Here is a 27834-nt window from a genome sequence, read left to right as displayed (position 1 = left end):
CATAAATAGGGCACACGTTGAGCGTGGTCAAATAACAATATTAGGTCTTAATTTCGTTGACGTAGGTATGTTCATTACTTGAGAATCTTCATTACAACAAAAAGCAATAGCTTAGCATGCAAGTGTGAACATAATTTACCCGCTGGGCAGTTAGTTTTCTTACAGAAGGTAAGAGAAAAAAAAAGCATTACACTAGTGTAAAAGAGGTTTCTTCCAGGGCACAACATAAAGACTCCTAAAATGTCAAATCTTGGTAACTCAGTATCCAGTTGGCTTACAATGAAAGAGGAGATCCTCATTACTAGTGGATTTGTTCAGCCATGGATCACGTGTTACAATCATAAGATAAATGGAGAAACAATTACCCTTGTATATATTTGACAATAGGATGGTTTCATGAGGCGGCTTCAACCCCAATAACACTAACATCTGCTCCTTCATTGTTTGATGCATTCTCTGAAGTCTCAAGGCAGGGGCTACTGTTCAGTTTATCCACTTCATTATGAGAGGTAGAAGTTTTTACTCCCTGGTGAGCTGTGATTGGATCAGTTACAGAATTCTGGTGTAAAAAGCTGCTCGAAAAGCTCTGTGAACCAATTGCTTTTCTTTCACATTTGAGCATGGCAGACATTGATGATTTCGGAATTTCAGCAAGTTTTGATGTCAACTCCGAGGGATTATGGAAGAGCAGATGAGCCACAATGCGATCTACTGGATTCGTTTCAGTCTCTACATTGGGTGGTCTCGCAATTCTGTAACAAAATGGAAACAGAAAAATGATGAATATGCTCACAAAGCCCTGGACACGACCTATGTTCCCCTAGATGAATATGAATGAACAAGGATACTAGAGCTGCAATCTCACAGCTATCCATGATCATAATTTAATGTAAATTCAAAGCTTACATAAAGATGAGTAATTGAGAGTATGGGACACATTACAAAGCTGAGGTCAGTTCTAAAATGCATGAAGCAGTAAGTTGTTGCTAGGATTTAGCTCAATTCACAATCTTGAAGAAACCATTCCCACGAATATTAAATCCTCGTTGTATGGGCTCTCTTGGAAACTGATAAGTACTGAAGTTAATGAATAATTCTACTGACTTCAATAAGCTCTATTAAACAAAACCGCATTGGCAAACAAGAGACCAGAAAATGGAAAATGGCACGGTCTTTGTTCCTATAAGTGATGTATGCACGTGCCTTTGGATAACTAGGGATTTGAGCTTAAATTTTAACAAGTTTAAGTACAATTCTGGGTAGATGCTGAATAATCAACCTGATCTAGACAGGCTGCTAGTGCAAAACGGCATTTTGGAGAGAGAACTTTGTTTAAAGGAAAAGAATGCAGTCTTCCACTCATCATGCATCAAACGGTAGAACTACAAAAGCAGAGATGAAGCAGATAATGCATCTTTACAACAATTGCCAAATTATGAAGCTGTTTGATGAAAGAAATATTTATATTGCATACAATTCAATGATCAGAGGAAGTCATATCAGTTGTTCCTTCACCTTTGCTACTTCAATTTGGTGGTACTAAATCAAGTAGATGTTATATTTTTCAATTTCTTGTTCAATTCTGCAGTATACAAATTTAATTTCAGCTTTAATTTGAATATAGAATTAGCTACTTAATACTTCTTAGATCGAGAGAATACTTTCTGAACATCAATAAAATAACTACTAAACTTGTCATTTTTTTTACACCTTAACAAAGAAGTATAATATTTCTAATTAACTTTAATTTTGAAATTGAATTACATCATATATATGCGCACAAATAGATGGTTGATCCAGGCCAACACGAAGCTCTAACCACATCTAATTCTGTTTCTGTTAGTTCTTCTTTTCCATATACGTCTTCTCATATTTTCTTATTCTTAGATTTCTACTACTACGTGTTATTTCTTTCTCTTCAGTCATCTTATTATTTTGTTGTTGTTGCTGCTTCTTTTCATGGCTTCTACACTACCGTATTTCTTTTTCATTATTGTTGTGCTTATGCTTTTCTTGAGATGCGGGTCTATTGAAAACAATCTCTCTACCTCCACAAGGGTAAGGGCAAGGTCTACATACACACTACCTTCCTCAGACCCCACTATATGGGATTACACTGGGTATGTTGTTGTTGTTGTTGTTGTTGTTGTTGTGTTGTTGTATCTTCTAGGAATGGAGTGGTTCGATAAAGAGATCGAATTTCTTTCTGGTAGAAAGTATTGTTCAAGACCTGTTAAAAGGAAATAGGAATTCTTGGCTGCAAGCATGCTACTACCATAATGTATTCAACCACCAATTTGGGGTCTAAAGAGAATAGCACACTGGTAGACAAGGGGAGAAATCAAAACGCTGGTTGAGAAAATAATTTATCCTTCCCCTACTAGATCTGGTATTAGTTTTTCAGTCAGTATGGTAAGTTAATCAATGATGATCCAGATAAACAACTTGCAGAGGAATTTTATAGAATCTTGAGGTTTTTAAAGAGGACATTTGTCAAAGGTCTGTACTTCGAGGAGAATACAAGAAGGGACACTAAAAAATTCACCAATGCTGATCGAACTGCTTCAAAAAAGGACTAAAGATCAGCTTCATATTACTGTATCCACATCTGAGGAAATTTGGTTACTTGAACAAGTAAGAAACAACAGGTCTATCAAGAAATATAGCAGAAACTGAATTCAGAATCATTGTGCAAGGCAATTGTGAATGAACAAGGCTTGAAAGAGTATGAAAGGACCTAAAGATCAAAGTTAAGAAATCTGTGAAGATTTACTATGATTACCAATCACCTTGAACACCGAAGAATATCAAGTATTTCAGCACATTATGAAGAGCAGAGCACAATAGATTTTTACTGGAAATGAGTTAGAGTTCAATGACTTTAAGTAAGCTAGCAGTTTACTGGAGATGAAATACAGTTTAAAGATTTTAGCTATTGCTCTGGCAAGACTATCCTGACTATTCATCTCTTTTAGTTTTCTCGCACATCGAGTCAACTTATTGATTAGCAAATACAAGCTGTTTCACCGACTCAAACTTTTTTGATTTGCAAATACATATGTGTTACCACCTTGATCTTGAAAGAGTACCAAAATAAGTTGGGACGGAAGGAGTAGTTGTGATAGATACAAGTTGAGTGTCCACAAGCAAGTTAGATCAATACATTGCAATTATCCATCTCTCTTAGTATCATGAAAGGCTAAAGTCAAAAAAAAGAAAAGGATCTCAGATCTATTGGGGTTTTAAACCTAGAGCGTAAAATGAAGCACGTGCTTTAATTAAGAAAGGTGCAAATGTAGAAGAAAATAAAAACTTTATAAGTATATAAGTCAAGAAAATTAACTATAAACACTAGAAACAATTATATGGACAAAAGAATTGAAAAAAATTATAATTATTGTTTAGATGCACACATAAGTGCCTTAGTACTCGCACTGATGCGCTGGATAAGCGAGGCAAAGCGCTCAACTGGTTTTGCACATATATTCCGTTTTGCACCTATATTCCGGACTTAAGCGTGCCTAAAGCGAGCCTTTGAAATCAAGTTATCCCCCCCTCCCCCCCCCCCCCAAAAAAAAAAAAAAAAATTTCGATAAATTCAATACAAACTTGGGTCTTGAGTGATGATGGATAAATAAATACGGCAGTAAAAGTAATATATGATATTGCTATAATCTAAAAATGATTGGCCTTTAACAAACCATTATTACATACACTTCTTTAAAAACAGACATTTATGCATTCCTTTTGCAAAGCAAGAAGCATGAAGGCTTGACATTAAGAGCAAACCCCTCAAATCTTGTGGCTAGGAACATCTATGAATATATTCAATGGAGATTTTTGTGATGCAGGTCATATTATGAAAGCTTTTTACATGCAGGCTCTTGTTTTTCTTAGAACAGAGAGCAACTGGAATGAGATTGCTAGATTGCTTCTGGCGAACAAGAACCATATTTCAATTGTGAGAGAGTGTTAATACTTAGGTACAAACCTGTTATTGGTGTTTATTTCATTGATGCTGACTTCTCTTCCACCCTTCTTGGAGCTGCAACTATCATTGCCACATTGCCTCTGTGTAGCACTTTGAGCCAGTCGGAACAAGCTATCTCTGATACAAAGTCTTATTTGGAGGTCCAACTGAAAGGAATCATCCATTTGACCATTAAGATTCTGTGGAGAAGAAATAATACCATGAAACTTTATTTGGTGGCAGTGCGAGCACGAACCTTTGAGATAACATCCCGAAGAAGATATAGTGCCGTGTCTTCCACTGAGGATTCTTCAACTGCCAAACAAACGGTGTTGGAGTCACCCTGTTCCAAAGGTGAGGTTGGGTCAAGAGAAGGGATGCAGCTCAAATTCTCTTCAACAGATCCTCCTTGCATTGCAGATTGTTCAGGGGATAACATTTGATAGCTAAACTGCTGCTGCTGTTTCTGAATGGCAAGCATTGCTCTCAATTGCTGTCGCCTTCTCAGTTTTTCAATTTTTTCCTGAGGTGTCATCATCAAAGGTTTTGACGAAGCATCTAGAGACTTGCTGAAATGATTTGAATTGCCTGGAGAAGCTTTATAACTTGAAAGGACGCGCTGATCGCTTGCTTGTCCAGAATGGACCTGTGACCAGACAGGCATGGGAGAATAGTGATTCCCCATATCCCCATAGGTAGAAGAAGCAAAAAGTGGACCTGGGAAATGTTTGTGCTGCAAACATTCTGGTCCTTGAAGCTGGCTCTGTTGACTGAGCTCTGAAGCGAGATAAGGTTGATTCGTTACATATGGCATGCCAAACGTGTTCACTTGAGGAGACACAGATCCGCATAATTCCTGCAACTGAGCAAGTTCACCTTCTTGTTCTAATTTAAATCGACCCTTCAATATTCTTTCCTGCTTATTTCCCTGTACACACGAAAACAACTAGAACAACACTTTGATGTTCAAAAACAAAAAAAAACAATAAATATATGACACTCACTCAAGTCAGCATACTCAAATTTAGTTTCGCATGCAAGTGCAGGGGGAGTTATTTTTCTTTGTCCACCTTGTCTTGAGGGATGACAATCCATGTTGACGTAAGTAGAGTTGTTCCCAATTACTTAACAGTTTTCAAGGTGGAGCCTTAGTGAGTGATTACAATGATATCCAAGAATAATTCCACAATTTCACCGAAGCAAAATAAGTTTCCAGTTGATTGTCCTCTGGATTTACTTTATATCCAAGATTTATCAGCAGCAAACTTTTCCTTTGTAGAAAAAGTATGAAGATATGATTTTCTTATAAGGTAAATAATGGGAAAATCTCCCGTGCACAAGCAGTATACCAAAAGGTAAAGGATCTACAGCATAATATGATTCTCAACGAACGACACTCAACCTTCTATATATACTGAAAACGCATGGGTTCACCAAAAAGAAACTAGGAATGAGAGGCTATTCCTCAAATGTACATAGTCATACTCTATGCCATCAAAAGCTCTCCTATTGCTTTCCTTCCGCTGGAACCACATGAGTGCTTAGTGGGGCAACCTCCAAGCTCCTTGATGTCTCTTCCTTCTTTTGAAATTCCAAGCTGGATAGTGCTTCCTTCACTATTTTCACATCGCCATTGCATCCCGAACCATCTCAAAAACTCACACCACAAGTGAGTTTCCACTTGAACATTTGCAACATGAAGCACCACTAATAGCATTTTGATTTCATTTTGATTTACTTCCCAAATTCACAATGCCGACCACCTAAGGAAAGAGAGTTGAAGAAAAACTGTGATAAAGCTTGTAAAGCCATGTGCACAGTGACAAAAGCACTTTCCAGCTAGAAACTAAGAAGAAGAGAGGTCGAAGAGCCTCGGATGTTGCGCCGCTAGTACTTATGTGGGTCCTGTGGAAGGAACGAAATAGGAGAGCTTTTGATGGGATAGAGAATAGTCACGTACACTTAGGAATACTGGAATAGCCTCTCATTTCTAGTTTTTTTTTTTTGGCTACACCAATGAGGTTCCAGTATGTATAGAATATTGGGTGTCCTTCATAGAGAATTATATTATGTTGTAGATTCTCTACTTTTGGTATATTGCTTGTATATGGGAGATTTTCCCACAACAACAACTATGGCTCAGTCCCAAACATGTTGAAGTAAACTATATGAATCCTCATTGACTATGTCTCTCCAAAAAAAATATTATCAGAAAAAAATTATTTACCTTATAAAAAGAAGAGCTTGTAGAGCCATTTGAAAATGCTACCTACATAAACTAAAAATAAGGAAAAAGGAAACAGGAAAAAGGAAAAAGGAAAAAGGAGGAAGTACAGAACAACTGCATAGGAAGCTCTCATTATTCCTGAAAGCCATGATTTTAAGTACAACCACGTCCCTGTAACAATCTGGGTCCACTACACGTATTCTCTTTCCCATTTATATAATAATTTTACAAAGTCAAAAGATCAGAAAATAACACACCAAATTGTGGATTGGAGGAATCAAATGTTCAACAAATTTTACCGTAAACAGGGAAAAAGAAAAAGAAAAATGGCAGGTGAGAGAGAGGGCTATGTGCAGCAATGTCTTTAAATATATGTGGTCATAATCATCACAAAGTCAATAACGGACTTTTCTTCCGCAAGATGTCTTATCTTTTTTATAAGGTAAAAGTTTCATTAATAAGTACCAAGATGGTACAAAATCTTACATAGAGCAGCCCCGGAAACAACCATCTCCGCAAAATGTCTTATTGTTCTTTTGCAGAAATATAAGGTTTGCATCTTGGAGCTATTTTATCCATGAAACTATTAATCTTTGCTTCACAACTTCTCTTACTAAAAGTTATTTAATGATCTGAAGAAACTATACAGATGATTTCACCAGCTATATGAAGTAGGCTTTGCCAATTAGATCGAAAATTAGAGATTCCCTTTTTCTCTTAACTGGATATGAAAGAACTCGATGAATGAGAAACTTCTATTTTGATGTCTGAAGAAAATTGAATAACGTGGAAATCAGCTAAGCAAGATAGCTTGTCATAGACCCTCTTTTTTTATCAGTAAATTTTGAAACCTATTTCTGGCTCCACCAATCTCTGCAGAGAAAATTTTGTGAAAGAAAAGATAACAGATCTCAAAGAAGAACGTCTGTCTTAATTTATCCTCATATCTTCCTTAACCTGCTTAGAAATTGTGAAATGCATACAGATAAGCACATATATACCAGTGGTATGAGGGAAAAACATTGGCAGCAAGAGGGGATGACCTAATACCACAAGCGATTATGACATCTCTCCTACAGACTCTTCTCTGCTAGAATATCTGAAGAAACAATATATCATCAATTACATGTGAGGTTAGGGACTGACGCCTAGTTGTTGTTGTTGTCATTGTATATGTGATGTTAGGCTTCGGTCCAGCTAAGGTAGAAATCTTGATACTTCCTATGAACAAATACCAATCAATACAGTCACAATGCACAATTAACTAGCACCATGAGACAAATAATTATCATGCATGTCTCTTGCCTAAATCTTCTTTGAAGACCTGAATCCAGTTTTCTATCTAAACTTCTTTTCATACTACCTTCATATTACTTACCCAACAAGAAGTGGAAGGAGTGAAAATGAAAGATCATCCCTATGTAATAAGTGAGTTATTGTGGATTAGTTTTCACTGGTGAGCTAGGGAACATTAAAAACTAATCCTTCTGAGATCTAGCAGGGACTGTGATAGTTCCAGCATTTAAATGGAAGACCCTATCCTCCCATCTGCGATGTTGTCTGTTCAAGCTACAACATGTATCCTTTTAGCTTTAAAAAATTATTGAACAAGAGATACAATCATTTACATACTGAAGAAAATACAATTGGTATGAGATAGTTTTAGATCCGGTACCATTACCTTTTCATTCTGTAAAAGCATATTTTTGACTCCACCATGGTCCCTAGCATCAGTAGACAGATGCACATTAGATGTGATATCACTAGCATTCTCTTCATCACCAGTGGAGGACTTCTCCTGATCTAGCCTGTATTCTGCTTTAACTTCTAATCTTTCTGATGGGCTTCGCGGAGATCCTAGAGCCAAACTCAGAGAGTCAATAGATAGGGGAACCGACTTATCTGAACTGCTTGTCACATCTTTACTAGATGACCATAGATCATGAGTGTTAGGAAGGCTTGTATCTCCAAATATTGGGTTGCTGTTGCTGCAAAATATCAGTTGTGAGGATATTGAGTCAGATGAATATAACCACGGATGATCTAAACTCCATCGAAGATATATATAACTATGCCGCATAACAGACAAAATTTTAAGATAAATTCCTATCTAGCATGCTTTGTTACTGAAAACTGCATAACACACAATACTTTAAGATATATTCCTATCTAGCACACACAAAGTACAATTCATGCAATAATTTAGTGGAGACCATAGAAGTGGGTGAATTCGTATAGGAGGGATTGGAAGGGGAAAAGGAGGCAATAGTAGGTTTTCTCCGAATTGTACAAAGAAAAGGAGGAATGGAGACCTATCCTGGGTGAGACAAGGTTTAGGCCTCATTTGTTTGCAACTTAATAGAGGTTTAAATTTTAATCATTCAGATCTCAGTCATTAAATGTGTTTGTATTTTAGATTTTAAATATTTAGATCTTAACCATTAAGTTATTTTTTTCATTTTACAATCACTTATGGGTCTTAATAGATCATAATGATTAAGATTTATAACAAAGTCTTAATATCATTAAGATGTTGTATATTCAAAAATTTATGCAAAGATGACATTTCACCATTACTCCATACACTTTCATAGCTAACCACCACTGTTGCCGCTACCACCATTATCACCACCGCCACCGCCCACTATTATAGACTACACCACCCACCACCACCACCACTCACAACAACCATCTTCAGTCACAGCCACCACCGTTGTAAATCACCAATGTCCGGTGTCAGCACCATTATTCACTATTCACTACCATCATCACCAACCACCCATTACTACTGACCATTATCACTATCAGCCTCCATTATATATCATTACCGTTACTAGTCACCACCTCCATCAACAACCATTGTTAACAACTAATACCATCCAACATCACCACTAACTACTGCCCACAATTACCACCATCAGCCAACACTACCGCCAATCACTACCCCAGTTGGCACCCAACTATCAGTGTTAGGCCTCACCACCACCAATCGCTATATATTTTTTTTAAAAAAAATTATTTTATTCATATAATATTAGATTAATTAGTATTTTATTTTGAATTTATATTATTAATTTTTTAATAAAAATAAATTTTATACATTCAGATGCTGAGAAAACAAACAATCTTAATTATTCAATATTCAGTTCTTAATATAACATCTTAATACTCATATGCGTATTTAGATTCAAACGTCTAAATCATATTGCATATCTTAATCTTAATAAAAACAAATATGGTCTTAGTCAAATAAGGTAGGAGAGGGAGAAATCAGAGCACGAAGAAGGACGCTATGAAGTGGTGTGTGGGGGGGGGGGAGGGGGAAGCAAAGAATCTAGATGCTTCACGTTAGCTTTTCCCAACAACGATGGGATTGGTTGTAACGACCCGACCGGTCGTATTGAGCTTTTGCATTTCGCTCTCCAGTTATCGGGCATGACTTGTTCCATGTAATGCAATATGACTTATGTAAATCGTTGGTGTTGGGTTTCAGGTTAATCAGAATTTAATTTGGAAGAACAGTCTCAGTTGAAAGCTTAAAATTTGAAAGATTTGACCAATATTTGACTTGTTTGTATATGATCTCGGATTGGAATTTTTATGATTTAGTTAGCTCCGTTAGGTGATTTGGGACTTAGGAGCGTGATCGGAATGCATTTTGGAAGTCCGTGGAAGGTTTAGACTTGGATTGGGAAATTAAGATTTCGGCGCTTTCCGGTTGATAGGTGAGATTTTGATATAGGGGTCGGAATGGAATTCCGAGAGTTGCAGTAGTTTCGTTGTGTCATTTGGGATGTGTGTGCAAAATTTCAGGTCATTCGGACGAGATTTGATAGACTTTTTGATCGAAAGCATAATTTAAGAGTTCTTGGAGTTCTTAGGCTTGAATCCTATGTTAAATTGGTGATTTGATATTGTTGTGAGCGTTCCGAAGTTTCGAACAAGTTTGAACAATGTCACGGGATGTGTTGGTACAATTGGTTTGAAGTTCCGGGAGTTCCGGGTAGGTTCCGGGATGTTTTAGGCCAAAAATCATAGCTGTAGCAGGTTTAGAAGGGTTGCAGGCCTCAGAACTCACCCGCGCGGTACGCACAAAAAGAAGTGCGGCCGCGGCATGTGCTGTGCGGACCGCACAAAATGGTGTGCGGCCGCGGTGAAGAACATTCCGTTGGTCCTACTTCGGAAGCTCATATCTTTTGATCTACAAAGAATTTTGAGATGATTCAAAAACGAAAGTTGTAGCCCTTCGTGTCTAGTTTCCAGAAAGGTAAAGATATCACAATTTGGACATCTGTAGCAAAAGTTATGGCCAAAATACTAAAGCCTGTCACTGCAGAGGAAAGCTGTGCGGCCGCGGTCGTTTTTGTGCGGACCGCGGTCGGTTTTGTGTGGCCCGCGGAGGTGGAAATCTGTGGGGTACTCTATAAATACGAGGTTTTGAGTTTTATGTGATATTTTGACCTAGAGAGCTCGGGTTTTGGCGATTTTTCGAAGGTTTTTCAAGAAATTCATCGGGATAAGTGATTCTAACTCAGATTTGGCTAGAGCACATGAATCTATCATTGAATTCATCATTTAATTCGTGATTTGGGATGGAATTTGGGAAGAAAATTGTGAAATTTTTTAAAAAAATGTAAAATGATGATTTGAAGGACCAAATGGTATCAGAATTGGATAATTTTCATATGGTTGAGAGTATAAGGATTCTAGTTTTGTGAATTTTGTCAAATTCCGAGATGTGGGCCCGGGGCTCGAGTTTTGGTAATTTCGGGAATCGCGCCCTTTGTTGATTATTTTCGCTTGGGCTTTGTTCCCTTAGCATATTGTGACGTATTCGTTCTGATTTTGGATAGATTCGACGCGCGTAGAGGCCAATTCGAGGGGCAAAGGCGTCGCGAGCTAGAGATTTAGCCGGTTCGAGGTGAGTAATGATTGTAAATGATACTCTGAGGGTTTGAAACCCCGAATTGCACATCGTAGTGCTATATTGAGGTGAGACACACGCTGATAATGAGCGTGGGGTTGTTTACTATTGGGGATTGTGACTTGGTCCGTCCCGATTGACGATTTTACTGCGTATTTGACTGAAACCTGTTTGTTAGCATCATGATTTGGGCTTCGTGCCAACTATTTGAACCCTTCGGGGATTTTTATCACTATTTCCTCACTGCTTTGACTTATTATTTGAACTCAGTCCTGTTGATATTTACTGTTTTACAAACTCAGCCACTATTACTCATATTTGAAACTTATGATATTTCTAAATGATGTTTTGGGCTGAGAACTACTGTTTTACTAATGCCCGAGGGGCTTGTGATGATTTTCGGACTGAGTGAGGCCAAGGGCCATATGTGAGGATATGCTGAGTGATATGAGGCCGAGGGCCTGAGATACTTTTATACGCCACGAGGTGGCTTGAGTGATGTGAGGCCGAGTGCCGAGTGATGTAAGGCCGAGTGCCGAAAGATGATGCCACGAGGCGACTTAATATAGTGCTTGGGTCGTAAGGGGCCCCTCCGGAGTCTGCACACCCACAGTGAGCGCGGGTATCCATCATGATCTGAGAGTGAGCCCGAGGGGCTGATATTGTTCTGAGAGTGAGCCCGAGGGGCTGATATTATTTTGAGAGTGAGCCCGAGGGGCAAACCTTTATGTGTTCATCTTTCAAATTTACTTGGTATTTTACCTGTTATACTGTGGTATTTGTGCCCGAGGGGCGAATGTTATGTGCTTATCGGCACTAACTGTTTCGCATTTATTTGCGTAACTGTTGAAAAAGTCATTTTCGAAAGAGGTTTTAAACTGAGCTAAGATGTTTCTAAAGATTTCACAGCTTCATTGTTTTTCTCAAAGGTTTTACACTGCTTCTATACAGCATGTTGGGCTGCCTTACGTGATTTCTTACTGCTCAGTTGTTATTTACCTTTATTACTCACTGAGTTAGAGTACTCACTTTACTCTCTGCACCTTGTGTGCAGATGCAGGTATTTATACACCCGGTAGTGGGTTTTGGCTAATCGGTGGCAGAGTTATCGGAGCTTAGCAAGGTGGCTGTCAGCGTTCGCAGCACCGTTTTCTCTCCCTTTTTGCTCATCAGTCTTGTTTTTGTATATTTCAGACCTTATAGTTGTATTATACTCTAATAGATGCTCGTGACTTGTGACACCCCGGTTAGGGCTGCGTCGGGATGGTTTCTACTATTGTTATCGTTATTTACGCAAATTATGGTTGTTATATCATGTTTTAGAACTATTTACGGTATTTAACTGTTTAAAAGAGGTGTTTTGTTTTGGTCTGGTTGGCCTTGTCTTCACGAGAGGCGCCATCACGACCGGGTTCGGGGTTAGGGTCGTGACAAGTTGGTATCAGAGCCTAGGTTACATAGGTCTCACGAATCATGAGCAGGTTTAGTAGAGTCTCGCGGATCGGTACGGAGACGTCTGTATTTATCCTCGAGAGGCTGCGGAACCTTTAGGAAAACATAACATTCTTGAATTCTTATCGTGCGTCCTTGATTCAGCTTGAAAAGTAACTCTTGAAATTCCTTCCACGCGTTCGCATGCTCGCATGAGCGCTCAGTATCAGATGTGCCTTGATGGCTTGTGCTTCCCTGATCGAGGGGCGAGATGTGATCTCTGTGAGTTGATGTTGGGCCAGTTTGGGGGACTTGAGGCCGGATCTTTTCCTATAGCTTGAGCACCGAGGTGCTGATTGTGTGAGCAAGTATTTTTGAACGTATATGTTCGGTATTGTCCCTACTAGTGGAAGTGACGACTGGATAGCTATGTGATGAGTATGTTGGTACTGCGAGATGTATCCACATGATTTGGAAGCGACGAGAAGGTCTGCTAGAGGATAGAAGCACTATTAGGTGCTTGAATTCCGTCTTGATTCGAGGTATAGCCCCGAGTTATGGGCGTGTGAAGGATCTTTTCATGTTTCCCAATTGTGAGTGAAGTAAATTTCATGTTGCGGTATGAGTTCAGACTCAGAGAGACTAAGTGACTGTGTACAGTTTATGACGGTGGAAGGTATATAGAAATGTTAGTTAGAGGCAAAGCAGGTGGGTTGTCTCCTACGAAATGTTCTGAGGTTGTACGATCCTTATGTGTCTGTTAGAAGATCTCATTTGCGAGTGAAGGATATATGTTGCAATTTAAATTGGGTCGATTAGAGAGTGGGTGTAACTGTTGCGAGAGTGGAATACGGGATTTGTAGAAGAGTTAAAATTCTAGATGATTTGTGTTTTCACAGGCTTATAAAAGATTTGAGTTTAATCTCACTATGGTATCATGGCATCAATAGAGTATAATCGTTATGAGTTATTGAGTGTGTGCTGATCTATAGCTTCGAGCCAAGTGGGGGAGCCTGCTATTGATTAGGTGATTGCACAGTTAGGTGCTATGTTGGTTCCAGTTTGAGGCGTGCTGGTGAATCAGTTATGGCTTGCGGAAACTGAGACCGAGGATGGCTCGAGTAAAGGAAGATTTTGACAAAGATTATATTATGCTTCATAGGTGTGTGAGAATCACGGGATGTCTTGAGTTGTTATTGGCAAGAATGCTCGGTGCATAGAGCAGGAAGCTGCTTGGTTGTATTAGGATGAGATTACATTCTGCGGTGTCGGAGTGCCAATGAGACACAGGTTGTTCGGTTCATTTGATCAGACTAATTGCAGTTTGAATCGAGTGAATGACTCTCGAGAGTGGTTCTAATGTCTTAAAAGATTCTACATGTAGCAATTGGGTATTTTAAAGTTGTATATGTGGTTAAGAACTGAGTTTTCATTTGGAAGATGTCAAGATTAGGAATGTAATGGTTCCAGATTCGCAGGAAGCCCCTTCGGGGTAGGTATTTTGAACGTGGTGCTTTTGAAAACATTTAAGAGAGTGCTCAGCGGCTTATAAGCCTTAGACAGTGTGGTTTCATGCTTGGGTCGCGCGTGGTGAGTCTGGGTTGAGGAATTGTGGCGTTGTAGCAAGAAGAAGTGTCAAGCTAACGGTAGATCAGAAGGAAACTCGAATAGATGGGATATCGTGGTAGTAGGCCAGATCGGTATGGTAAGGATATGATTAGTTCCTTGGGTGTTTTCGAGGTAATGGGTCTTTGCAGGTGTTTCGCTGCAATTCTTTTGGGTTTTAGTGACATGCGTAGCTCGGTTGAGTTAGAAGGATTCAGTCCTGATGAGTTAGTGTTGTGCAAAAGGAATTCGGGGAGTTCTAGATGGTTTCCACCACAGTTAGAGAGGTATATTTTTCCTATTGGCGTGAGGAGCATGGGATGCATAGTGATTTCCTTCTAGATGGGATCAATGGAAAGTTCTTGACTAGTGGAGTACGTAGATGTTTGTGGCTCAGAAGGGAGATAAAGTTCTCATGTTATCCTAGGATGGTATGGTATATGCGGTGTGTTGTGGAGGATTGAGATTTGCGTGTGTAAGGTTACAGTTCAGTCTTGAACGGAAAGTCATAAAATTCTTAGGCAGCACGAGCAGTTTCAGATGATTAGGGGGATGATCTCCAGATGATTAAGGAAATGGTATTGCTAAATGGGAGTGATTTGACGAGGGTATATGTTTCAGAAGAGGCAATGTGATTAAGTTGATGGTGCTTCGGTAGAATTGCGGCGCTTTCTTGTTAGATCGACTGCTGACATTCAAGCTATGTTGTGGTTGTAAGTTGTGTGTATCGGCACTGTTTAGTGACTATCGGGGTTTGGAGACCCGAGCGGATCTTTTGTGCTTGGCATGTTAGATTTGGATGGGATACTAGGTTCAGACTGGTTGTCTCCGTGTTGTGTCATTCTGGACTATTGCGCTAAGGCAACACTGTTGGCTATGCCGGAAATGCCACGGATTGAGTGGCGAGGTCCGTAGGATTATGCCTTAGTGGAGTGGTTTTATATTTCGAAGGCCCAGCGGACGGCTGGGAAGGATTGTCTTTCTTATTTGGGCTTTCGTGATGGATGTCAGTGTAGAGGCTTCTACCATTGATTCAGTTCCGGTGGTGAGGGACTTTTTCGATGTGTTTCTTGTGGCCGGGCATGTCGTCGGGCAAGGTTGTTGATTCGATATTGATTTGATGCCGGGCACCGGCAGAGTTAAAGGAGTTGAAGAGCAGCTCCAGGATTTTTGTGATAAGGAGTTCGTTGGCAGGCCAATGTGGATGCATGTTCTAATTTGAGCCGGCTGGGTTGGCTCTGAATTGTACTGTTGAGGGGTGTGTTGATTTGATTGTTATTGAGCATATTAGTAATCTGGGGAGATCCATGAGTTACCTTTCTGTGTTGCGAGATGTTATGATTTGTTGGTTATAGGCACATATAGTGCGGTTCTATTGGGGTTTCATAGTGGAAGTCGAGCGGGAAGAGTAATTAGGTGTTGCTCGGTGAACGGCGTATCGGTTATGTCCTATCGGGTGTGCGTGGTGTATGTTATTTGTTTCACCGTGGGTGTAATGATTGCTTTGGTTCCAGACATCAAATTGTGCGTGGTTGTCGATTTCGAGCATAATGATTTGAGGTGGTTCATGTAGAGCAGTGTTGGATAGGATCACGCATCGCAGCAAAGTTATGTGGAGGTATGACCTCGCGGGTTAGATTCATGTGTTTTGTTCCTATGATGCGATACGGGTTCTCAGTCTTGTGTTTTGGTGGTACTGGTGAGCTTGAGTACAGCTCTCTCATTTGAGTTATTTTCATGATTTGAGTATGTTCGGACCGTTGCTTATTGGTGCGCGTATTATGCAAGTTGTGGCTTAGGCCTGTATTGATGTGTCATGCCACCAGAGTAGTGTGTTGGAGTAGAGTAGATCGTTGGGATCATTAATGAATACGAATGGATTCGATTTCAGCATGTTGGAAGGATAACATGGAGATTCGGCTCGGAAATTTGCTATGGTATTTGCCAAAGGAGGAGTGGCTTCTTGAATGGTTGATCTGGGAAATGGTTATGGCTTACCGTGTGTCTTAGTGATCATTGGCAGTATATGAAAGTGTTGGGATGAGACTTTAGTTGATCAGAGTTTTTCTATCGGTATGCGGATGTTGTGTGCAGCTGCTGTGATTAGAAGTTATCACTACAAGTGTTGAGTTATGTGGTATATCATGTGATTGCACCGGAGATAGCATATATGGGTGATTACAGCTTGTTCGGGCTTATTCGGAAAATAGATGTGGGATTCTGATCTTGTGAATGATTTCAGAAGAGGAAATGTGGTTCTATGGTTTATGGACTAGGATGAATTGTGAAAATTCAGTTATATTGTGTTATCGAACCTATGTGAGATAGAGTGACGTGGGATCACCCCCGGGTATGTGCATGGTGAGGTTATTCAACAATTGGTTGGCTTTTGGAACAACTCTGGGCACGTTCGAGGACGAACGTATGCTTAAGTGGGGGAGGATATAACGACCCGACCGGTCGTTTTGAGCTTTTGCATTTCGCTCTCCAATTCTCGGGCATAACTTGCCCGTGTAATGCAATATGACTTATGTAAATCGTTGGTGTTGGGTTTCAGGTTAATCAGAATTTAATTTGGAAAAACATTCTCAGTTGAAAGCTTAAAATTTGAAAGGTTTGACCAATATTTGACTTGTTTGTATATAATCTCGGATTGGAATTTTTATGATTTGGTTAGCTCCGTTAGGTGATTTGGGACTTAGGAGCGTGATCGGAATGCATTTTGGAAGTCCGTGGAAGGTTTAGGCTTGGATTGGCGAAATTGAGATCTCGGCGCTTTCCTGTTGATAAGTGAGATTTTGATATAGGGGTCGGAATGGAATTCCGAGAGTTGCAGTAGTTTCGTTGTGTCATTTGGGATGTGTGTGCAAAATTTCAGGTCATTCGGACGAGATTTGATAGACTTTTTGATCGAAAGCATAATTTAAGAGTTCTTGGAGTTCTTAGGCTTGAATCCTATGTTAAATTGGTGATTTGATGTTGTTGTGAGCGTTCCGAAGTTTCGAACAAGTTTGAGCTATGTTATGGGATGAGTTGGTACAATTGGTTTGATGTTCCGGGAGTTCCGGTAGGTTCCGGGATGTTTTAGGCCAAAAATCATAGATGTAGCAGGTCCAGAAGGGTTGCAGACCTCGGAAATCACCCGCGCGATCCGCACAAAGTGCGGCCGCGGCATGTGCTGTGCGGACCGCACAAAATGGTGTGCGGCCGCGGTGAAGAACATTCCGCTGGTCCTACTTCGGAAGCTCATATCTTTTGATCTACAAGGAATTTTGAGATGATTCAAAAACGAAAGTTGTAGCCCTTCGCGTCTAGTTTCCAGAAAGGTAAAGATATCGCAATTTGGACATCTGTAGCAAAGGTTATGGCCAAAATACTAAAGTCTGTCACCACAGAGGAAAGCTGTGCGGCCGCGGTCGTTTTTGTGCGGACCGCGGACGGTTTTGTGCGGCTCGCGAAGGTGGAAATCTGTGGGGTACTCTATTAATACGAGGTTTTGGGTTTTATTTGATATTTTGACCTAGAGAGCTCAGGTTTTGGTGATTTTTCGAAGGTTTTTCAAGAAATTCATGGGGGTAAGTGATTCTAACTCAGATTTGGCTAGAGTACATGAATCTATCATTGAATTCATCATTTAATTCGTGATTTGGAATGGAATTTGGGAAGAAAATTGTGAAATCTTTCAAAAATGTAAAATGATGATTTGAAGGACCAAATGGTATCGGAATTGGATAATTTTCGTATGGTTAGACTCGTGAGAGTATAAGGATTCTAGTTTTGTGAATTTTGTCAAATTCCGAGACGTGGGCCCAGGGCTCGGGTTTTGGTAATTTAGGGAATCGCGCCCTTTGTTGATTATTTTCGCTTGGGCTTTGTTCCCTTAGCATATTGTGACGTATTCGTTCTGATTTTGGATAGATTCGACGCGCGTGGAGGCCAATTCGAGGGGCAAAGGCGTCGCGAGCTAGAGATTTAGCCGGTTCGAGGTGAGTAATGATTGTAAATGATACTCTGAGGGTTTGAAACCCCGAATTGCACATCGTAGTGCTATATTGAGGTGAGACACACGCTGATAATGAGCGTGGGGTTGTTTACTATAGGGGATTGTGACTTGGTCCGTCCCGTTGACAATTTTACTGCGTATTTGACTGAAACCTGTTTGTTAGCATCATGATTTGGGTTGATTGCCATATTTGGGCTTCGTGCCAACTATTTGAACCCTCCGGGGATTTTTATCACTATTTCCTCACTGCTTTGACTTATTATTTGAACTCAGTCCTGTTGATATTTACTGTTTTACAAACTCAGCCACTGTTACTCATATTTGAAACTTAAATGATATTTCTAAATGATGTTTTGGGCTGAAAACTACTGTTTTACTAATGCCCGAGGGGCTTGTGATGATTTTCGGACTAAGTGAGGCCGAGGGCCATATGTGAGGATATGCTGAGTAATATGAGGCCGAGGGCCTGAGATACTTTTATATGCCACGAGGTGGCTTGAGTGATATAAGGCCGAGTGCCGAGTGATGTGAGGCCGAGTGCCGAATGATGATGCCACGAGGTGGCTTGATATAGCGCTTGGGCCGTAAGGGGGCCCTCCGGAGTCTGCACACCCACAATGAGCGCGGGTACCCATCATGATCTAAGAGTGAGCCCGAGGGGCTAATATTATTCTGAGAGTGAGCCTGAGGGGCTGGTACTGTTTTGAGAGATTGCCCGAGGGGCAAACCTTTATGTGTTCATCTTTCATATTTACTTGGCATTTTACCTGTTATACTGTGGTATTTGTGCCCGAGGGGCGAATGTTCTGTGCTTATCGGCACTAACTGTTTCGCATTTATTTGCGTAACTGTTGAAAAAGTCATTTTCGAAAGAGGTTTTAAACTGAGCTAAGATGTTTCTAAAGATTTCACAGCTTCATTGTTTTTCTCAAAGGTTTTACACTGCTTCTATACAGCATGTTGGGTTGCCTTACGTGATTTCTTACTGCTCAGTTGTTATTTACCTTTATTACTCACTGAGTTAGAGTACTCACTTTACTCTCTGCACCTTGTGTGCAGATGCAGGTATTTATACACCCGGTAGTGGGTTTTGGCTAATCGGTGGCAGAGTTATCGGAGTTTAGCAAGGTGGCTGCCAGCGTTCGCAACACCGTTTTCTCTCCCTTTTGGCTCATCAGTCCTGTTTTTGTATATTTCAGACCTTATAGTTGTATTTATACTCTAATAGATGCTCGTGACTTGTGACACCCCGGTTAGGGCTGCGTCGGGATGGTTTCTACTGTTGTTATCATTATTTCCACAAATTATGGTTGTTATATCATGTTTTTGAACTATTTACGGTATTTAACTGTTTAAAAGAGGTGTTCTGTTTTGGTCTAGCTGGCCTTGTCTTCACGAGAGGCGCCATCACGACCGGATTCGGGGTTAGGATCGTGACATTGGTGAAGGGAGAAATTATGGAGACAGTGGAATCATTTAGGAGTCACAGTAGTTTAAGAGAAGCATTAGCTCAAACTTCACTGCTCTCATTTTCTAAGAAAGAGGGAGCATCAAATATTAAGGAAGCTACTCCCTCCGTTCCAGTTTATGTGAACCTATTTCCTTTTTGGTCCTTTCCAAAAAGAATGAACCCTTTATAAATTTGGAAACAATTTAGCTTAAACTTACAATTCCACCCTTCATGAGAAGCTTTTATAACCACACAAATACACTAGGCCTCTTTTGACTTGTTTAGGACCACAAATTCCAAAAGTCTTCACTTTTTCTTAAACTCTGTGCCCAATCAAACAGGTTCACATAAATTGGAACGGAGGGAGTATTAGCCTAGTAGAGTGCATTTACAATTTAAGCACTCTCGAATAGACTAAAAAAGTATTAGATGAAATAGTGTCATATTCCTTGAATGATTTGTTGAGAGTAGACAGAACTAAGCATGACTCTAGTAGCAAATGAGGCATCTGTAGAAGAAAGGAAGGAGATTCAGGCGTTCTATGCAAATTAGACCTCAAAAAGGCCTACGATCATGTGCTTAGTAGCATGAGCAGCACCGAACGCTTGTAGAATAAAAAGCCACTAAAACCCAATTAAAAGGTGAAAACCAAGAAAAGAACACCGATCAAGAAAACAAGGATACAGATAAATGAAAAGATTCCCAGTCTTAAACAATGAACAAATAATACTCTTTTCAACTTCAAATTCAAATACTCTTTTTTTCAACTTCAACCAAATAATGTCCAAACACCGACTAAAATTCAACAGAAGCCAATTTTTTCTACTCATTTGTTTTGCCATGCTTCAGTTCATCTTGAGTTGCAGAAATTTCAGTGTCAAGTTTTAACTTCCCATTGGAAATAGAATGCCTATGTAGTCCTCCATCTTTACTTTCTTTAGATTGTCACATAATTTTAAGTGTGGCCCTGTTATCCCTCTTTTGCATTTATCCACTCTTGCCCAACACTAACCAATTGTAGAAATCTTTGGCAGGTTTCGGCACAAGTAATTGTCATCATAAAGCTAGAAGCAGCAGAACTACTTACCACCATACTTGACTGATTTTTGTTACTTTTTCTAATTATTGAATTACAATTCTAGGAATGCATGCACATTTCTATATACCAATGTTCTAATTCAACATCTTGTTGATGACCATGATTTGATTGCTATAGAATTTTCTTGAAGCATTTGTTACCTATGATGCTTTCTACAACCTAACCTTGAGGGTTTCCAAGGGGATTCTAGGAGAACTACAAGACCCTTTCCTTCCCTCATCTTTCCAAGTGCATTTACGTGAATTTCCAACATGCTGGAGAACAGCCATCGTTCATTCCCACTTTTGCTTCTATATGCTTCACATCATTACCCATCCTTTAGTTACCCACAACCCATCAAGCGCAAGTACAGTATTACATTTCTCAGTCTCAATGCCCCATAGGATCAGCATCACGGCTGCTGTTTTTCTCAGTGCCAGTAGTATGTTAGTGATTTCCCAGGTTAGCTGTTTCTACGGAGAGCCCGATTGCATGTTAGTGATTTCCCAAGAGTAATTAAATGCCAATTTAGAGGGACAGACAGTTTGGATTACCTTATAATTTCTACAGCTTGTACATTGTATAAGTTTCTCTATTTTGTATAGATATAGCATGAAAATCGTATCATATCAATAAAATATTATTTTCATCAAATAACTTTGCAGTTCATAAGCAAAATTTTCCATGTTGCCTCAAAAACACAAAGTTTCGTCCCCAGACTCTGCTTTAAAATTGTGAATGATCAAAGGAAATGACGGGATGCCGAAACAACTGCATTACAAAAAGTGGCATATACAAGCCTATATATTTCACAGCAATACACAAGTCAGAAAGAACAGAGAAAGAAAGGTAATGTCAGCATTACCTAAATATCTTATCAAGGTCATCAAAACTTCCGATGTTAGCCCAGCCATAATCAATAAAATCGCCTTGCTCCAGGCCCCCACTCTGATGGTGAAAAACTCGAGAATCATCATCAAGCCGATTTCTCTCATCTGGTCAGAAAGATGATCAGTTAAATCCAACATTTAACTTTTGTTTCTTTTCTTTATTAGCAAGAAATCCAATTTTTAACTATGACTGCAGGTTATTTATTTCCTGCAAAAGACTAGAAACATTAGCATTAGCACCTCTAAAACATTCTTGTTTTGAAACTTCTGTCAGATTATTAGATGCTTTAGCACCCAAGGAATCTTGATTACTTTTTGTAGCATTGGTCAATGACAAATCAGCGCTTGATTCCCCCCTGTATCCAGCTGTGATAGTAGCTCCGCCAGTGTCATGTTTGGAACTGCCGTCTAGTTTAAAATCACTCAGATCAGTTTTAGTTGTAGGTTTCTTCTGATCAGTAGGCTTGAAACTAGAAGCTTCCACATCCCATTCCTTCTTAATGTTATCTTTATAAGCTGGAGCTTCCTCTTCACTTCTGTCAGGATATGGCACTGTGTGGTCATCACTCTGACCAGTATCACTCCATATTATATCCGTTAGCTGATTCAAGTAAGAAATGTGTCAGAAGTAAATGCAAGTATAATAACTTGGAAGTAAAATGTACAGCGCCTAAAGTCATAGAGAAATGCATATTAGTAGACACGCGTTTATATATGTAGGTGAGTGATGCAGAAAAGGAGAGGAAAAACACTTCAGTAGTCAACACTATGGAAATTTTGTGATCTCGCCTGCTACTTGCCTTCTCAATCAGTGATGTGAAGCAAATACTAACTTAATCATCAAGGCAAGGCAAAAGTGAAAATAATATAATTATATTATAATTCACATAGAGACCAGCTTTAGTATACCATCAAATTTCAAAATCTGGAGAAGGCATACTAGCAAAACAGAAAAGCAAGTCAGCATTGGTGGAGTTGAACTAGCATAATTCCCCGCATGCATTAAGCAGTGTGAGTGCTTGCTTTCTGACATTGGACTGAAAAGAAAGGGTTTCTACCAAATGATGTCATATATTATAACCCAACTAATGGTGAAACAGGAAAGCACACCATCAATGTGTTGTAATTTTATTGATGAAACAACAAAATTATTTAGATAGAGTCATATTCTACGTGAGGATGAGATAACATGAGGTTTTATGAACAGTTATATAGAGAGGAAGCGATTTGGAGACCCAAGCTAGGGCTGGGCAGTTTTCAATCAAATAGGAGAAGGAAAGAGGGAGTGGTTGGAGAGGATTTACAGAGAAAAGGAGGTGAGGGAGGAGGCGGAGCGTTATGGGGGAGACAAGGCTCCTGGACTGACAGATTCATCTTGGGTTTCTTTTAACAGTTCGGAGTTTTCAAGATACTGACGAGTTTGAAAGAAGTTTCAACACATCCTTCATAACTATTATCCCAAAAGGGTAATGGGGACAAGTATCATAGATTACGAGCCTATTAGTCTGGTGGGAAGCATCTATAAGAATAAACTAAAGAAGGAGCTGATTGAGACAATATCCACCTCTCATAATGCACTCATGGAGCGGAGACCAATCATAGATTCAGCTCCAATGGAAAAAAGGTGGTTGATTGTAGAAGGAACAAGGAAGAATTGAGAATTCTCCAGGTAATGTTGAATAGACAAATTGGTATTAATCCCTTAATGATGAAAAATGCACATTCCCGTCGTCCAAAAACCAGGCCAAACTGGCTCTAATGTATCCTTATATTTACCACTCAAGTCAACTCAGTCCTCCAAGTTATCTCACTGACTTGGTTAGTCCTGCAACATCAAACAAGCTCTTTTGAAGCTATGATTTCACCTAAGGAAATGGATGTTGAACAGCTAAAAACTAATAGCGCATGTACTACTGCTGTTAGGTTTGAATGGGTCTTTGTTCAGTAACTTTAGGCTACAGTTTAGTATCCACTGGATTTTAGCTTTTACGGTTAATTTATTTTTTGTACTGGTTATATTTTCCTACCTTCTAGGAGTTAGCTTAGCACAATTGGTTACTTCCTTTGTATATAAACTCCATTGGAGGCTCATCAAATATACAGACTTTTCATTCTAGTTTTCTGCCTTCATATGGTCTCAGAGCCAAAACAACACTCTAACGAGTAAACTATCCAAGATCCTCTCTTTTTTTCCCTCTGCAAAAATGGGTTCCTCTACACGAGTTGCTAATGATGACAACACCACTGTGTTCAAACATTTAATCCAATTCAACCCATCATCTCAGTTGCCCATTAAATTGTCTGGCAGCCATAATTTCACTACATGGAAGGCCCAAATTGCCATGCTACTCCATGGTCATGACCTCTATGGTCATCTTGATGGCTCTACGTCATCTCCTCCGACAACAGTGACCTCCAACAGCCGTGAGACGCCCAACCCGGAGTATAAGGATTGGTTTCGTCAAGATAAACTGATCCAAAATGCTCTAATGGCCTCTGTTGATGCCACCATTGCATCCACTGTCGCTTCTGCAGCCAACTCTAAATCTGCCTGGGATCAACTCCATACTTCCTTTGCGAACAAATCGCAAACTCGCATCTTTAGTCTCCGTCACCATCTCAGTCGGGTCACCAAAGACATCAAATCGATTGTTGAATACCTGCGAGAGATTCGATCTCTCTCTGATGAACTTGCCACAGCAAGTTCTCCTATCGCTAATGAAGAACTTGTGGTGAAAATACTGAGCGGACTCGGCCCAGAGTTTCGTGAGATCTCCGCAGCCATACGGGCACGCGACTCTCCAATCAGCTATGAGGAACTTCTTAATAAGCTCCTTGATCATGAGATATTTCTCAAACATGAGGACCTTAAGAAAACTACCACACAAGTCACAGCAGCTGTTGCTCAACGCGTCACGAATTCTTTACCAACTCCACGCAACAATCGACACCCACCAAACAATAACAACAACTGGCATACCCCAAATAGGCAGTCCAATCAAAACGCTAATCCCCACTGGCGCAACTTTCCTAACCAATCTGTTCAACCCTTACGGGTTCGCTGTCAACTATGTGACCGCTTTGGCCATACAGCAAATGTGTGTCGCTCACGTTCCCATAACCACTTTGAAGCAAAGGCAAATTTTGTTGCACAAACACCACCAAGTGACCCCTGGATTCTCGACTCAGGTGTCTCTCATCACATTACTTCTGACACTACTTCCCTTCACAATGTTCAAGACTTCAAAGGGATTGAGGAAGTAACAATGGGTAATGGTAATGGGATTCCAATTACTCAAACCGGTACTACTCATTTACATGCATCAAATAATGACTTCAAACTTTCTAATATTTTGTGTGCTCCAGCTATCAAGCGCAAGCTTATTTCTATTTCTCAATTTTGCAAAAACAACCTAACCTCAATAGAATTTTTTCCTTTTAAATTTTTTGTGAAGGATCTGACTACGGGAACACCTCTTCTGTGCGGCCCGAATAAAGCAGGACTCTACGAATGGTCGTCACTGTCTCGCCCTACCATCAATGTCGCCATTACTGGCCCTTCCTTACATCTGTGGCATCGAAGATTGGGCCACCCCCATTCTCGAGTTTTATTTTCTATTTTAAATAGTTCCAATCTTCCATATTCTTCGAAAGATAAATTTACTTATTGTAATTCTTGTTGCTGCAATAAAGCTCACAGATTTCCCTTTTATGCAAACACCTTGTGCAGCAAATATCTATTAGAAACAATTTACAGCGATCTGGGGCCCCTCTCCAGTGGTTTCAATTGATAAAAAGAGATACTATTGTCTTTTTGTTGATCAGTATAGCAAATACATTTGGTTATACACAATGAAAAACAAAAGTGAAGATCGCACAGGGAAACAACCCACAGCCAGATCAATCTGCAACTAATGACCCAGGTAACATTCAAACTGCTTCTTTATCTTCTGCTTCTAATGTACAACAATCACCTGCTGCTACTAAAAACCTACAGCCCCACTTCGTCTTCCAGAGCCAACCCCCTTCCCCCTCTACTCAACCTATCTCCTCAACTCGCCGACCATCAATTACTCACGTTTATCAGCGTCGCCCAAACTCATCACACAGTTTGTCCCGACCCACTGATCCCATTGTTCATGTTCCACAAATAGAGCCAAATCATGTAGTAATGAGGTCTCAAAACAACATCTTCAAAAGAAGAAAGATCGTTGACTACACTGCAAATCTCCCAGCCAGAAACACATCCAATACTTGTAACTCACAAGCAAGCACAAAAAGATTCACATTGGAGAGCCGCTATGAATGCTGAATTTGATGCATTGATGAAAAACCAGACTTGGGAATTAGTTCCCCCAGACCGTACCAGAAACGTTGTCCCTTGTAAGTGGTTGTTTAGAATTAAAACTAACTCTGATGGATCCATTGATAGGTACAAAGCACGTTTAGTTGCAAAAGGGTTCACCCAAAGGCCTGGGGTTGATTTTCACAAGACATTTAGTTCGGTTGTTAAACCCACCACCATTCGGACAGTACTCACTCTTGCTGTACATAATAATTGGGCATTACATCAGATAGATGTCAATAATGTATTTCTTCAGGGGAAGCTTCATGAAGATGTATATATGTCACAACCTCCCGGCTACGAAAACCTGGATCATCCCGACTATGTTTGTCATCTCAAGAAGGCCATTTATGGACTTCGACAAGCTCCTAAGGCCTGGTACGATGCACTCACTGACTCATTGATTCAAATGGGGTTCCAAATGTCGCAGTGTGATAATTCTCTTTTCGTTCTGCACAATCTGGGATTTACTATTTATGTTTTGATATATGTGGATGACCTCATACTCACGGGCAGTAATGAAACACTCATTCAACATGTAATTACCTCTCTTTCAAAAAAGTTTTCTCTAAAGTATCTTGGTTTACTGCACTATTTCTTGGGCATTGAGGTATACAGGGATGCCGACGGTTTGTTTCTCAGTCAATCTAAGTATATACAGGAGGTGCTACATGACACTCAGATGCAAGACTGCAAAGGTGTTCAGTCACCCATGAGACGTCCACGAAACTACTGCTTGATGACGGAGCACCCAAAACTGATGGCAAAGAGTACATATCTGTGCTTGGTAAGCTTCAGTACCTTTCGTTTCCCCGACCTGACATCACCTATTCGGTAAACAAGCTAACTCAGTTCAACACCTCTCCCTCCGTGATTCACTGGAAGGCAATTAAACGGATCCTTCGGTATCTTAAAGAAACATCCCAGCATGGTATTCGTATTTCCCCACAACCTTCAACCGCTCTGTATACATATGCTTGGAGGCTCATCAAATATAGAGTCTTTTCATTCTAGTTTTCTGCCTTCATAAAAACAGCTTACTTCTCGGCATTCTCAATTTAACATATACATATCTAACAGAATTATAGAAGTAGGAAAGAAAGAAAACCCAGGAAATTGTTATTCAATTTTTTATTTTTAAAAATAATGGTTGTGATAATTCAATTAAATATAATAACTGAATAAAGATCGAATGCGAGCCTACTGGTGATAGCTTCAAGTGCAAGCCTAGTGGTAGCAGTTCTTACGTTGCACCGTTTTGAGGTGCAGGGTTCAATTCTCATTCATCTTCTCCTTAGCTTTACCTTTATCCCATGCCACTAAAGAAAACATGCCTCGGTCCCAAACAAGTTGGCATCAGCTACATGAATACTCACTAACAATGTTTCTCCATTTAAGCTCAGCTCATGTCACCATCATACCAAATAACAATAAAAGTGAAAAATAAGTTGAATATATTAAAATAATAGTAGTACTACACCACCTACATTCAAGCTGAAGAAACTTAAACGCACCTCTTCGTCGTTCCAATCAAACATAGCTGTAAAACCGACAATAGTTATCTACTCCGAAGCGCTTCAAATTTAGCCCAAACATGGCCGATTTTTCTTCACTGGATCAGGTTATGCATCTCAACCCCCAAAAAACGAGTCTAAAAGAAAATTAAAATTTGCAGAGGACGTACGCCAGAGATCACAGAAGACCTACGCTAGAGATTCACATAATAGAGAGGAGAGAGAGAGGGAGGGAGAGAGAATTTGTGTGTTGTGTGTGCAGAGGAAGTCTATGGTTGTGTTTCGAGTGATGGCGCGCGTGGGGCCCAGGTGTGCTCGAGCGAGTGGGTTAATTTGTATGGTTCGAGCCTCTACACGTGTTAATGAGCGTATCTAAAGTTGTGGCTTAGGAGTGTCA

At 39.9% G+C, this 27834-nt stretch overlaps 1 protein-coding gene across 7 annotated transcripts; it reads right to left on the bottom strand.

Moving 5' to 3' along the window:
• Positions 1 to 40: 40 nt before the first annotated feature.
• On the bottom strand, positions 41 to 27834 carry LOC107764009 (protein LNK2). Of its 7 annotated transcripts, none has more exons than XM_075243795.1 (8): positions 27438 to 27745; positions 21819 to 22179; positions 21554 to 21683; positions 7879 to 8185; positions 6198 to 6239; positions 4227 to 4916; positions 3992 to 4137; positions 41 to 752 (listed from the first exon to the last, which is right to left on the bottom strand). In XM_075243795.1, exons 1-8 carry the CDS (start codon positions 27459 to 27461, stop codon positions 395 to 397), a joined length of 2058 nt encoding a protein of 685 aa, XP_075099896.1. In that variant the 5' UTR covers positions 27462 to 27745; the 3' UTR covers positions 41 to 394. The 7 variants fall into 7 exon arrangements, with proteins under 7 accessions (XP_075099896.1, XP_075099897.1, XP_075099900.1 ...); XM_075243796.1 differs by having other exon boundaries at positions 4227 to 4898; XM_075243799.1 differs by having other exon boundaries at positions 21891 to 22179; positions 27438 to 27744.

This window comes from Nicotiana tabacum, chromosome 22 (genome assembly GCF_000715075.1).
Source record: "Nicotiana tabacum cultivar K326 chromosome 22, ASM71507v2, whole genome shotgun sequence".
In the NCBI taxonomy this organism is placed as follows: Eukaryota; Viridiplantae; Streptophyta; class Magnoliopsida; order Solanales; family Solanaceae; genus Nicotiana; species Nicotiana tabacum.
Note: the sequence above shows the minus strand (reverse complement) of the source record. Positions and strands in the feature narration are given on the sequence as shown.

Excerpts from the sequence above, each read along its gene's own strand:
- LOC107764009 (XM_075243795.1), bottom strand. The coding sequence starts at position 27,461 with ATGTTTGATTGGAACGACGAAGAG. Across the intron at positions 21,684-21,818 it reads AAAACAAGAATGTTTTAGAG|ATGAGAGAAATCGGCTTGAT; the intron begins GTGCTAATGCTA and ends CTTTCTGACCAG. Across the intron at positions 6,240-7,878 it reads TGCTTTTACAGAATGAAAAG|GTAGCATTTTCAAATGGCTC; the intron begins GTAATGGTACCG and ends TAGTTTATGTAG.